Here is a 14,669-nt window from a genome sequence, read left to right on the forward strand (position 1 = left end):
GCTGGTTTATTAACCCTTTAAGCAAATTCCAACGATGTTGGCTGTCTCTGACCCTCCACCAAAGGTGTCAATCAGCTATATATATAACTACCAGGTAAGTTAGATGTTTAAAATGATATTTTCATAAAAAATAAATTTTTGAACATACTTACCTGGTAGTTATATATAACTAAATTCCCACCCTCCTCCCCCAGAGACTAGGGGCATGGAAGATCTGAGGAATAGTTGAATGGTTCCAGGTACCTGGGTAGAGGGCCACAGGTGGTTCACACCTGGACTACCGATTGGCGATTGCCGCGAGTTTTTGAAATTCTGTCAGACGTCAGGGATCAGTTTACATATATAACTACCAGGTAAGTATGTTCAAAAATTTATTTTATTATGAAAATATCATTTTTTTTCTGCATTCCCCTATATTCAGATTTGCTTTGGTTGGCAGATTGTACTTTTCAGACCTGCATTGTATCATTATCTATATTTATTCATTATTCCTTATTACACATTCCTGTTTTCTCCCTTCATTTCATTGTGGTTGATGTGAGTTTTTTCCCTCGAGAGTGTGTATATAACCTTTACGTGCACTAGTGTGTCAGCCTTCCTGTATGAATAGAGTATGCATGTAATTGCTTTATTTACTTGGCTCATTGCTTCTATTCCATTCTTTTACATGTCATTCACTGGATAGGAAAGATGTGTTATGTTTATATATTATGTTAATGATAACTGCATTTTAATCATATTTGTTGTTTAAAAGTCTCAGATTTTAATGTTTGAACTTTGAATAAGGTGGATAGGGAAGGATTTAGTCTTTTTACAATTCAATAGGATTAATTTTCTTGATGAAGGGATAACTTGTTTACAGTCAGTAACTTCCATGGACCACTGGAATATGAAGGGATGGCAGACTTCCATTAGGGATTGAGGTATGATCAAGCTGAGTTAGCCAAGGTTAATGTGTACTGTAAATTAAGTTTAATGGGATTCATACTGTTTCATCCATGCTTGTGTTTTTTATTGCTTTTGTTTAATGGGACTCACTGGATGGGCCCCTCATGTTGTTGGAAATGGCAAGTTTCTCTGGACCACTAGATAGGGAGGATGTGTTGTTATTTACACAAGTTGATATTTTGAAAAATATCCATACTTATCTAAAAACCTTTAAAGTCTTCAAGGATCATTATAAAAGTTTCTTCTGTGAAGACAGATTATTTACAATGACTGTAGAAAAAGTGGCAGGTGTGATTTTTTCAGTTTGTGTTACAAATTTTTAAAAGTTTTTTGAATACCTTTCTGCATGGTGCAATTGTTCTCAGAATTGAGGAATGAATCTGTTGTAATGTAGGTGAAAGCACCCCTGAACCAGTTTTGAAATATTTGTTTAATTTGTTTATTATTTCTCTTTTGCTTCATCAAGAACCCCATTATTAACAAAAATTATTATAACTTCATTCAGTACAAACAAAAGAGCAGTGATGATTTTCCTATGTAATTCATAGAAGCTCATATTTTGTAATTATTTGCAAAAAATTTTTATTTTAAAATTCTTTCTGTACTAAATGGATGTTTTTGTTGCACAGTATGAGTTTGGCTTTGCATTTTGTAATTGTTACATCCTTTTAGTTTTCTCTTTAAATAGAGATGCTAATGTTCATTATTTTTTGCAGATTGTCTTTTGAAAAGATGGAGGAAGTCAAGGATAATGAAGGTAGCAGAGAGAGTCAGGAAGCAGTTAGAATTTGACATTGAAAGACAAAGAAAAGCCACAAATGAAGTTTTTGAAGATAGTGTTGAATTGGCCCAGAAAAGTGTTTATTTTGATAATTTTGTTTTATGACTGATAAAAAGAAGGGGAAGAGGTATGAGAGCCAAGACTTTATTCATTAAAACTGTGAAGTTGTGGTACATTGGAGAAAAAGAGGGCTATCTCCTTACAGTTCCAGGGGCAAAAACTCAGAGGATAAACAACTCCTGGTTGAAAAGTAGCAGCAAACATAATTTGATCCTGACAAGCAGGTTACTTTTGTTTTTGATAAAAGATAAAATTCTCTGACAACAAATATTAAATAATGAAACTCATGATATAAATGTAGATTATTGCAATTTTATTTTTTCGGATAACAAGAGTGGCCCCGAGAGGAGTAACTCTGGCTCCCCTCTTCCCACTAATTCTCAGTGCGCATCTCCATTGCCAGTAAGTGCTGTCGTAGCAGTTGATAGTAATTCTGATAGCCAAAATTCTAATGATTTTTCTTCTAATTCCTCAAAAGTACCTGAAAAGAAAGCGATAAGTACATCAGCACTTTTAAGAGCTTACAGACCTGCGAAATCTACTTCAACTCGCATGACAAGGAACCAGGCTGCAAACAACCAGAACTCCAAAACTACTACTTCAAGTAGAAGTAAAAATACTGCTGCCAACTCAAATGATCGTAAGTTGGAAAAGATCAATGATTATGTGTAAATTAGTGTAGCCTTAAGAAATTTGGTTCAGTTGTAATTGTAATTGAAATTATAATATATATATATATATATATATATATATATATATATATATCTATATATATATGTCTTATATATATATATATATATATATACACACAGGCGATCCTGGTTCCCGTTATTAGGAAGGCTGGTTCCGTTCTGTGAGGGTGTGATGATATCCAAAATCGCCACTAACCAGAAATCGGCAACTTTAGGGCTTGGCACCGTTTTCGATTACTGGCACCTCTGTTAGGCTGTATGGTCTGGTACCCAATTATTGGGCCATTAGCGAAATCAAGATTTTCGCCAATATTGCAGATTTTCGTCGCTAACAAGCATTTAAAACCGGATCGCCATTAAGTCTTCGGGCAGGACTGCCTGTATATATATATATATATATACACACACACACACACACACACACACACATTCACACACACCAATGCTTCCTGTGATACCTGCATCCACTCGCATGATTGGTTGGAGGGAAGAGCTCATGAGTTGTAAAACGCTTTTCTGTCAGGAATAATGTGCTAAGGGGGATTAATGGTTGGTGGTCTTCCAAAATACCCCCATAAACAAACAAATTTAAGGCACAATAATTGAGCTTTTGGTGACAATATAAGTAGTATTGATTGAGAAATACCATTTTTGCTGGTGTATTAGATGCACTTTTTTTATTTTTAAATGTATCAAAAACTGCCCCTATCCAGTGTAGGGCCAGTCAGGCGAATGTTAGTGCTGAGTGCCATTGGGAGCTTAGCTCAGCCATCTTAGTCAACGGTCTGATGATTGCCAGGAGGTTATCGTCTTGTTGTTAGGGGTTGTTTGTGATTGGTGATGAAATGTAAACGAAAAAAGGGTGATCCTTTTAGGTGACGTTTAGGAAAAACATAACAGAATTGGCTGTGTTATTTCATTTATTTTGAATTTCTAAGGATACCACAATAAGACAGCATTTGTAATACTAATATCATCTTTACATTACCAAAAGCTAGCGTGCACACAGATGGTTTTGTAATTTAGCAGTGATCTTATACTACAGATATGAGATAAATTCATGAAAATTTGCCGTAATTTTTTACCTTGTCATATCTAAAGGTCATCTTATACATGGAGATATACATAATAAAACGTTGAAAACAAGCCGCTAACTACCGACGTATCGTAAGCAGCTTTTTGTAAGTTTGTGATACAGACTGACAATTTGACTCATGGTTGTGCTCGTGGGTACAACAACATTTTAATAAATAAAGTGCCCTGCGATAGTTACGCGTGAAAGGGTTCTTCTTCCACTGGCGACTGTATGTATAAATTTATGATGGCAGCCAGGTTTCATATTGTTTTATATTGTTGGAACAAGTTAACGTCACTTCAGATTGTAAATCCACATTCAAATTGGGCATATATAGTCTTATGAAGTTTAGTTTTATTGTTACCATGAATTTGTTTCACCACAAACCCAGAACTTCTAAATTGCCCATATTTGTGGCCCTTGAATGGCTCAGACACATCAATTCTTTGATAGGCAAAAAGAGCATAGGACAGTTTAGAGTGGAGAGTACTCATTTCACGTCTTAACTTCATGAAGGGAAAGCTGACACAAAAACTTCTGCTTATGATTGTAATTGCAATAATTTAATTGGGTGATAAAAAGTTTAGCAAGTTATCTTAGTGTTCTATTTGTGGGGCTGGTCTCATGAACTTCTGAATGTTCTCAAAAGGTAAGGGTTAAGGGTTGTGTATGGTTGTAACCAGTGGTTTATACTTGTATGGCTATTACTGCAAGATTTTTAGAGCTGGAACAACCAGGTGTAGTCAGTAATCAAGAAGCTGATGAGTAAGCAGTTACAACAGCTCCAACTTTGATCTCATTGTGACTACTTAATTCCTGTTAGAAAACCTTTTCAGGGTGATGATGCAGTAAGTGAGACATCTGTCAGGAAGGACTTTCCTACACCCATGGACTTTTAGGATTCACAGTTCCACACCCCAGTATTTCCAGATAAAAGGAAGGACAAATGACCTAAAACAGGTTGCATTGATTTTATCTTTGATATAAATATAGGAGGGCTTGCATGTAATACCTGACTTCTGAGCAGCTTTTGCTAACACTTGTTTCTCAAAAGTAAGATGTGAGTCAAAAGCTACACCAAGGCTAGTCAAAGCTTCAGACTCATTCCACAGCCCCATTTTTACTGGGTCACAGACTTACACCTGACTGACTACATCATTCACTATTCTGCTTCATGCCATGATTGAGACTAAGGGCAGCTTCATTTCTCATAGGTGGAGACTTTACTACACCCACAAGTGTTGCCCCATAGACATACTGAACAATCTTGTTTTCCAGGTTAACAGTCATATCACCTGTATACACTAAAAACAAGAGGGCCAGGGACTCTACCACATCAAACAACAGACACAGTAGGTCTTGCTTTGCTAAAGATCCTATCAGCAGCAACTCACTACTGCCTACCTGTAAGGAAATCTTGAATTAATTCTAAAACATACCCGCCCACTCCAAGATTTTGAAGTTTAAAAATAAGTGGCTAAGTTGGAAGTCGCACTAAAATCTATTGGAATTACTAAGGTTCTCTTGATATATATAGAAAGCAGTTAGGTACCTGCGATATTCCAGAACTCCTATTTTGGGACTCATCATATAGGGTGCTCACTTCCTTGGCCAAAACTAGCAGGCACATGGTTGTTACTGTAGTAGGCAAGAGATGATAATACTGTACATCAGTTTTGTTGTTGAAAGCATTTTTGTTAGACTTATGGTCATTTCTTCCATTAGCACAGGGAAAAGTTTTTGAGTGATGGCAGACAACTGTACCGTTGCATATGTATAAGGAGGGACAGTCCATGTGTTATCCGATGGTAGGAATCCATGTTTGGGCAGATGGTGATGAAGTCAAGATTTTTTGAGGTTAGTTCAGGAAGGGAAGAGGAGCAGGGCAGACAGCTTCATTTGGAAGAATTTGGGTCTCCCATCAGAAGTGCAAGGCTATTTGGAAGCTGTAGGGTATGGCCTTAGCATGAATCTTCAAGTCCCATTATTTTGCTGAAACCAGCTTGATCCAGAAGTCTGGATGCTGGAGACAGTGCTTTACTCCTGGGATGACTTTGATGTTAGCATATTTCTTCTTCTCAGCTTAGTGAGATAAGTGTTCAATGAACACAAAACATCTAAAAGGACAAGGATGATTCTAATTGCTCCGTTTTAACCATGCTAGGATATTTTCAAGGACATTATCTAGCTTTTGATAAACTCTCCCAGAAGTTTCCATCATGGAGAAGAGACTTTAAACAGCCACATTTTATGGTTTCACAACATTCTCAGTTATTTACGTCATTCCTGGAGATTGATGAGCAAGGCCTCACATGCAAAGGCTATTAAAGAGACGATGTTGCAGCCATTGCCCACTTCCAGAACATTTACATTCAACTTTTATTGTTTAAATAGGGAAAGTTGCGCAGTTGATATCATGAAAGGGGTCTCAATCCCATCAGTACTTCTATTCCAGAAATTTCTGACTTCTTTATTCATCTGCATTTCAGGAGATGCTGGCTAACTCAGCAGTCAAAGGTTATATAGCTGCCTTTTGTCTGGTACCTGAACTGGAGCTGTAGGGTGTAAAATGGCTGCCTCCTAAAATCTCAAGGAATCGTTATCATTTTGAGAAGTGCTTCCTCGAGTAATTCAGTCCCTGAAGTAGGATCCATCTTATATTGCTTCATAATAAGCAAGAATCTTCTCTATAGACTTATATCTAGCCTTTACTTCTTTTGGATTTGTAATTGAGCTGCATGGGCTGTTGAGCAGTGTCACTTATGTCAGAGGTTGGTCTAGTGTGGGCCTTTTTGTTCACTCATTATGTTGCCAAGACCCAGCAGTGTTGCACTCAAGATTTCACATGTCTTCCATTTATTATTCCAGCCTTGATGTCCAGTAATATAGAATACCTTATTTGGGATGAATCTTACTTACTGTTAAAGATAGCTTATATCTCTGTACCAGTAGGCAAGTCAGCATTCAAACAAAAGACAGAATGGCTGCCCAGATGACTGTCTAGTACAGTACACCTGTTCTCCACCATGTGTTTCAAATGTTTTGTTCTTGTCAGAATTCTCCTTGTCGCCATTGTGTATAGGCACTTGTTGGCATTTCACAGCTGTTTGCTGCTATCGCAGTACTGTACATTTATTTTTCCTAGGATGCCTCCACTGGAATCAAGGCTAAGAATGTCAGGTTTTGTAGAAATGATGACTGTGTTAAAAGAATGTTGATTTTTTAGGAGATACGCACTGTGCTGACTGCAGTGGTATGAAGTATGATCTTGAGAATAGATGTGAGGAAGTAGGGACCTTCGAAGGACTTTCTTGCTGAGTTCATTACTATAGGAAGAGAAGGGAAGCAGATAGATTGCGAAAGCAGTTAGTCAGGTCAGATTATCAACCTGTCAGTTCTCCCCCTTCTCCAGGTCCTTCATCTGTAGTTATCCATACTCAGTCTAGGCTTTTGCTTTACTAATGCTTTAGTTAGTACTGAGACTTCCTCTGTAGCTCTGCCTTCCGCTCCCCTTTCAGTTCAGGAAAAGAACCTTTAGAATTTAGGACAGGATATAAACCTGATTTTGATTAGTACAAGGTCTGTCTGAATTGGTTAGGGAACCGGTCTGGGTCCCCCAAATAGTGTGCGATCATTTTCACGTTCCCTTATAAGAGGTAAGGTGTTGGTGCTCTTGCCTGTCTGTAGCCCTAGCCCCTAAGACTGGCCTGCGACAGTTGGAAGAGGCCATTACCAGGGAACAGGGTCAGTTCTCAGGGCTATGTGGTTCTGTGCCGTCCGTCACCTGCTTCTCCGTTTTTCATGCTCTGAGTCTCTTATAGGCTAATGCGTTAGCTGAAAGATTATTTTGGTAAACATTAATTGTCGCTACGTATGCGAATTTTACCATCAGCACCTAGTATGATGATGTTAGCAACTATAGGAATAATTATACAGTATAGGTATAGACAGTTTTAATAATAATGTCTGTAGTGAGTTGTATTTATTCTGATGTTATTTCAACTGGGGCCATTGTTTAACCAATCTCTTCATTTTTTGCGCATTGTAAATCAGCCTATTCCTCTTTCTTCCTTGAAATGCACTTGTTCGTTCTTTACATGCTTTTTCTTCGGCTGTCGGCAAATATCTTACTTCTACCTCGATTTATGTTCTCTTTCCAAATCTACTATGGTTACAGTACCTACAATGGACCCCCTGCTAGATCGTGGTTCAGCATTCGTGGACTCATTTGTTGCAGGTTTTTCTGTAGAACATATCTCCAAATATATCGCATTAAATTCAATAATTCATTGATGTTTTTCTTGGAGCAATATTCAGTAATTGCAGGCAAGTCCTGGTTTATGACGGGTTCCATTCCGACACCTCGTTGTAACCCGAAATATCATCGAAAATTGTAAGAAACCCTTACTTTAATCCTTTGGCTGTCTTGAAAATGACGTAAACTGCATTTTTATTGAGTTTTTCACCAAAAAAACCTCCAAATTTTTACCATTCTGCCATTTTGGAGCTATATTTCTTCCACCAGATCAACATCGTAAACCCGGAACGTGTTGTAACCTGGAAATAATTTTTTATGAATATATTTGAAGAGCATCACAACCTCAGAATGTTGTAAGCCGAGCCCGTTGTGACCCGGGGACTGCCTGTACTGTACTGTATTTTAATTTTATTTTCGTGACTAAATACATTTTTTATGATAAGAAATAATTTACTAATTTTCAAATATTAATATTAATGTAAACAGCAAAATATCAATAAAATGTTAAAATAGAATCCCTCAAAATGACAACATGCTATGGGCTGGGGGGCTGGAAATAGCCAGTCACACAGCTTGTGGGTTTAGAAGACCTAGATGCCTTTGTCAAAGGTTAAGTCCGGAAGAGGCAAAGTTAACCTTTTGCTTTGTGGTTTTAGAAAACCGAGCATGTCTCTCAAAGGTTAAGCCTGGAGGAGGCAAAGTTAACCTTTTGTTTTATGATTTTAGGAAACCTAGAATTTTTTTGTCAAAAGTTAAACCAGGAAGAGACAAAGTTGACCTTTTGTTTTAAGGTTTTAGAAACCTAGAACGTCTTTTTCTAAGAACACGAGGTTCTCTGTGATGTATATGATTAGACTAGTGTATGAGAACTAGCTACATACCGTTTGCCCTCATTGAAAGTAAACATTCCTTATGTGAGAGCTGTTGCAACTTCATTTAGTTTTATGACAATTTGTCGCTTTAGGATGGGATTAATTCGGTGCAGTACAAGTGCAGTTTAGTTTTGGCCACTTACTACCTTAAGTATGCAGAATCGTGTTTGAAAACAGTAAAGCCCATAGTCCACTACTAGTAGTGGGTAAAGTCTTTTCCTGAACTGCAGAAAGAGCAGTCTTTTAGGCTCTTTGTTTTAAATCCTTGGTTTTAAAATTTGGTGAGCCTGACGGTATTGTATATGAGCATACCTTTATATCATAAACATTTTTTTTTAGTGACTGTTGTTTTATAGGGCTTTTGGACCCAGGCACAGGGCTCCCCTCACACCGCTTCTGTTTCATTCTCCACAAGGCTGCTCTTCGCAGCACACGTATGAGAGCCTTGCTCCCTGAATGGAATCCAACTTCTGGTGGTAGTAAGATCCAGAAAGGATTCCAGATCAGGTAAGAATGTTTTGGGTTTCATGCAAGAAACCTTTAGCTTGATTGGCTAAGCAGATTTTGTCTGGCTGGCACTACCCACCTTCCTCTTGCCAATGTGGGAATCAGCTGTCTTTAACAGTAGGTAAGATTCATCCCAAATAATATAAATTTTCATAGTAAAATTTATTCTTTGGATACTTACCTACTGCTAAAGAAGACCCCACCCAGCCTCCCCACAACTAAGTTAGCTGGCAAGGAGAATTTTGATGAGCTAAAACATTCGAAACACACCTGGGGAAGAACAGGTGTCCTAGACAGTCATCCAGGCAGCCATTAGATCTTTTGTTTGAATGCCGACTCGCCTATCGGCAGGGAGATATAAGCTATCTCTAACAGTAGGTCAGTAGCTGAATAATAAATTTGACTATGAAAATTTATATTTTCTGTGCCAAATGAGAGCCATCTGTTACTAATTCGAGTTGAACAGGCATCCGTAAAGCAACAACTGTAAACTTTTATCACCACATTAATGGAGGAAACATGCCTCCAAGCAGACAGTATCCTACTTTCTGAGGTAGGTAATTTTTCATGTGTATACAGTACTTTTGGAAGATAAGGCTAGCAAAGTAAAAGTGATTGTGCGTAAGATTAGGCCATTCTCAAACTTATCTAGGTTTTACCTTGGCAACTTATGCACAAGGGAGTGGAACTGTTGGTCATGGTTTGTGATGTGATATAATTCTCTTCCATCTCATTCATGTTTAGGAGATGTATTTTTCCTGGGTTAGAGGTTTGCTTGTCATACCTGAATGGTTAGTTGAAGTTTGTGTAATTTTTGATAAATCATGAACTTCTGTATTCACAGGGTGTTCAGCTCTTATATAACCCATTAAAAGGCCCATGACACTTGGTCTTCAACTGTTATTCCCCTAAACAATTTGACTTTACACTTGAATGGGTGTGGGCTTATCATGATAAATGGGTGTGTTGTATAACATGAATTTTTTGTATACAATCCTGCAAATAATATGTGCAGTTCTCACCTCCCTTTCCTTTGTTCTCCATCTCACATACTTCTATGCTTAGCAGTGAGAGGATAGCTAGCCTACCACTAATCAGTGGGTCAGAGGCCCACATACATGAACTTGCAGGTAGTGTGGGCTCTATATCATTCATAGGTTAGTATGAAAAAACTTGCACTAGAAAAATTATTTTCTATAGTATTTGGACAGGGCTGTATGCTTTTTTCATTTTTTTGTGCGCCATGAAAAATGTATTGTATATACTTTATTTTACTTGAAAATTTACACCACTCTCTTCATGCTTTCCTCGTAGGTGGTTGGTACCTTTAGTTCATCTCATATGATGCACTGTAGGCATTACATAAGGTGTTTTCCAGCATCTTTTTGGCCCCTAAAGCATCCAGTTTGTAACCATTTACTTTACCTCCATTCCTGCTTCCTTTTCTCATTCTTGCTGTTCAGCCTCTCCAGCTAAAATTACTTAGTGCAATTGTGGAGTTTTCTTCCAGTTCCACCTTTAGACCCTTGTACTTCATCTCCTTTATTTTTTGGATCTCTGTCTTGCTGTCCAACCATTTTAACTCTTTCTTTTCATTGTCATAAGCATTGAATGTCCAAGGTTCCTGCTTCAAAACTGAGGTTGACCACCAAAGACACACTTTATCAGTAGTCTTTGATGTTAAATATTCCATGTATCACCTTTGAATTTGAAGGTTCCTTTGTATCATTCATATAGCTGTGCGCCTTCATGCAGGGCAATCTTCATTGCATAGATTGCTATGCATGGGGCACACGGGTATATGAATGATGGAAAGGTACCTTGAAAATAAAAAAATGACACATGGAAAACTTGACATCTGTGACTCCACTGATATCGATTTCTGACGTAATTGAGTAACCAAATAAGATTCATCAAGGGGATTTTCATTTTTGGGAGGCAGTTTGGGTTGTGATGGACTTGAATCAGTATTCTTGCATTCCCCAGGATTTTTATGGAACTTGCTAGCTGGGTATATGTTTTATTAAATTATAGTACCGTACCTAGAAACCTTGGTCTTAGATTTATAATTTGACACTTTTGATCTAAGGTCTTAATAAGCAGTGACAGTGAGTATTTATGTCTAGTTAATCAACAGTATGAACTTAGAATGAGCAATGTTGTAATGACTGAATGAACTTTAGTTGAAAGCACAAAGAATTATATGAATTTAACATGTGCCTTGTTTCAGAAACACCTTATCCATCAGATATTGTGCCAAGTCTCTTGTTAGACTGCAAAACAGAAACTTTATCTTTTGCTCAGATAAGCAAGATTCAGAAGTTACAAGAAGACCTCTCAAAACTTCAACTTCTGCTATGGAATGAAACTCATCAGGTGAGATATACAGTAATTCTGTTGTTATTATGAATTATGTAATTATTTCCAGAAATTAATTCTACAGTTTGTCTGCTCTGAACATAGATTTATGCAATATGGCTGACCTCTCCATTGCTCTGAACATAGATTTATGCAATATGGCTGACCTCTCCATTTTTACTGTGGAGTGAACACTTGTAAACATTAGAGCCTGTAGGGCACAACTTCATATGAGGTCATTAACAACATGGATAATAAGGATTTGTTCAGGAACCATTTATTTGGGGTAAATCTTACCTACTGTTAAAGTTAGCTTATATCTCCACGCCACTAGCCAAGTCAGCATTCAAACAAAAGATTGAATGGCTGCCTGGATGACTGTCTGGTACACCTGTTCTCCACCAAGTGTGTATCAAATGTTTTAGCTCTTGTCAGAAATCTCCTTGCCACCATTGTGTATTGGCGCTTGTTGGTATTTCATGGCTGTTTGCTACTATATTGATTTTTCCTAGGATGCCTCCATTGGAATCAAGGCTAAGAATGCCAGGTTCTATAGGAATAATTACGTGTTAGCAGGATGTTGATTTTTTAGGAGATTCATATTGAGCTGGCTGCAGTGGTATAAAGTGTGATCTTAAGAATAGATGTGAGGAAGTAGGGATTTTCGATGGACTTTCTGCTAAAGTTTGTTAGTATGGGAAGAGAAGAGAAGCAGATAGATTGTGAAAGCAATTAGTTAGGTCAAGTTATCAACCTGTCATTTCTCCCTATCAACCTGTCATTTCTCCCCCTTCTCCAGGTCCATTGCCTTTAGTTATATGTACTCAGTTTAGGTTTTTGCTTTGCTAATGCTTTAGTTAGTACTGAGACTTCCTCTGTAGCTCTGCCTTCTGTTCCCCTTGAAAAGTGTATTGAGAATTTAGAACAGAACTTAAACCTTATTTTGGACAGTACAAGGTTTGCCTGAATTGGTTAGGGAACTGGTCCAGGTCCCCCATAGTGTGCGATCATTTTTGCGTTCCCTTATATAAGGTAAGGTGTCTGTGACAGTTGGAAGAGTCCACTGCCAGGGAATCGGGTTGGTTCTCAGGGCAATGTGGTTCTGTGCCCTCCATCACCTGCCTCCATTTTTCATGCTTGGTCTCGTATAATGCGTTAGCTGAAAGATCGTTTTGTTAAATGTTAATCTTCGCTGTGTATGCAACTTCTGCCGTCATCAGCACCTAGTATGAGGTTTTTAGCACCGATAGGACTAATTATATAGGTATAGACAGTTTTATTGAAGATGAATAGGCACCTGCTTCATGAAGAATTTTAGCCTTGAAGGAAGCTTCCTAAGTGGTAATGGCTGTCTTTTTTAGGAAACACGGCCTCACTGGGGATTTTGTCTGAATAATCAGGCTCAGTTACAGTACAGTCTCAGCATAAGAGGTTATGACTTACGGCTAATGTTCATTAAATTTGTAAGTAATCCAGGACCATCATTGTTGCCAGGTTCTGTAGGAGGGACACTATAACCAAGAGTTGACCATTTTATTGTTAAACCTACATCCAGGTTTTGTTTTTTCCTCTCAGTCGGGTAACACAAAACAAAGAATTTTGACAAGTGCCTTCGCACTTTCATGTAACATAAAATGGTCAGCACTACATCTGGTAAAACTTACTAGATGTCAGAGTAGTGGAAAGACCGTCGAAGATGCCCAGCAGGTTTACTCCTGGTCAGAAACAAAGTCATAGTGGAAAGTTTGCTTCTTTGAGTGAAATAAACAACATATGTGGGATTAGAGGAGCACTCAGATGTAGACTTATTAGCATGCAGATGAACAGGAACAACCAGTCGATTACAACCTTGAGGGCCCTCAGGCTTGAGCAGTGGATGTGTTTCTTAATTTGGCTGGATTCAAACTCATAGGCCTTCCCCCTCTATCTACTCTAAGCAAGTATTGAGCAAATTCCCAGTTCAAGAATTGCTTAGTGACTCCTATAAATCCCTAGTAGTCTCAGAGCAAATTTTTTTTAACTTTCCAGCTCTCTTGGTATGTCTCTCTCATTCTTCTGTTAAGGGGAAATCAACTCAAACTACAGAATTCTATGCACTTCCACTAACTTCTGCATCTCACACTTAACCGCTTGGAGATGCTCAACTGTCTCCTACCGATAAGGAAGTTTTCAATGATATCGTGGGTTGTGTCCTTAAATGGAAAACAACAGTGGCCTTGTGTCAGAAGCAGCAGTTTGTGTATTGCTCAGGGTGCCGTTCTAGAGGAATTTTCAGCACCTGAAACCTTGTAGACATCAAAGTTTCTCTGCTTTCATAGATATAGTAAGACTTTTTCGCTGTCTACTCTCAAGGTTATCATTCCATACTTTCCTTAGTATTGCGTCATGTGCTATTAGATCTGGCTGTTGATCAGCACTTTAAGGTATTGAGTTAAGTTGAGATTGAAGCCCCTTCAATTTGGTATCATTCTCTCTTGAAATTTAGATGCAGGTCTAAATTTTATCTGCAGATTCTTTTGAGCCCCTGTAATGAGTTTCTTTGAATTATTTACTATAAAACTTACTTTTATTTAGCACTAAGGGCAGTTAAAAGAATAAATTTATTGCAAGTAATTCTCCTTAAGACTGTTATAAAGGGAATGCTATTTTATCTTTTTGCTTTAGAATTGAGAATGATGTTAAGGCTAAGCTTTTCAGAGAACTGCGAGAATTCTAATTAAACCTCTTTGGTGGGGAAGAAGAGGAAACACTGCTCTGTCCTGTTGGGGCAATTAAAACTTACTTAGATAGGTTAATCCTGGAAGAGGCAGTTATCCTTTTGTTTTGTGATTTTAGAAACCTAGACCATCTTTGTCAAAGGCTAAGCATGGAGGAGGCAGAGTTAACCTTTTGTTTTGTGGTTTTAGAAAACCTAGATGTTTTTATCAGAGGTTAAGCCTGGAAGGGGCAAAGTTAACCTTTTGTTTTGTGGTTTTAGAAAACCTAGCTGTCTTTGTTAATGGTTAATCTTGGAGGAGGCAAGGGTAAGTGTTTGTTTTGTGGTTTTAGAAAACCTAGAATGTCTTTGTCAAAAGTTAAGCATGGAAGATGCAAAGAGAAGCTTTTGTATCGTGGTTTT

General features: G+C 37.9%; 1 protein-coding gene across 1 annotated transcript in view; it reads left to right on the plus strand.

Moving 5' to 3' along the window:
• row (relative of woc) overlaps window positions 1-14,669 on the plus strand; it is a 107,340-nt gene that overhangs the window by 18,541 nt on the left and 74,130 nt on the right. The window contains exons 2-3 of the mRNA XM_067118623.1: window positions 1,665-2,429; window positions 11,424-11,569. Of these exons, the coding sequence (XP_066974724.1) occupies window positions 2,342-2,429; window positions 11,424-11,569 (234 nt within the window). The 5' untranslated portion in view covers window positions 1,665-2,341. The remainder of the gene's footprint in view (window positions 1-1,664; window positions 2,430-11,423; window positions 11,570-14,669) is intronic.

This window comes from Macrobrachium rosenbergii, chromosome 16 (genome assembly GCF_040412425.1).
Source record: "Macrobrachium rosenbergii isolate ZJJX-2024 chromosome 16, ASM4041242v1, whole genome shotgun sequence".
In the NCBI taxonomy this organism is placed as follows: Eukaryota; Metazoa; Arthropoda; class Malacostraca; order Decapoda; family Palaemonidae; genus Macrobrachium; species Macrobrachium rosenbergii.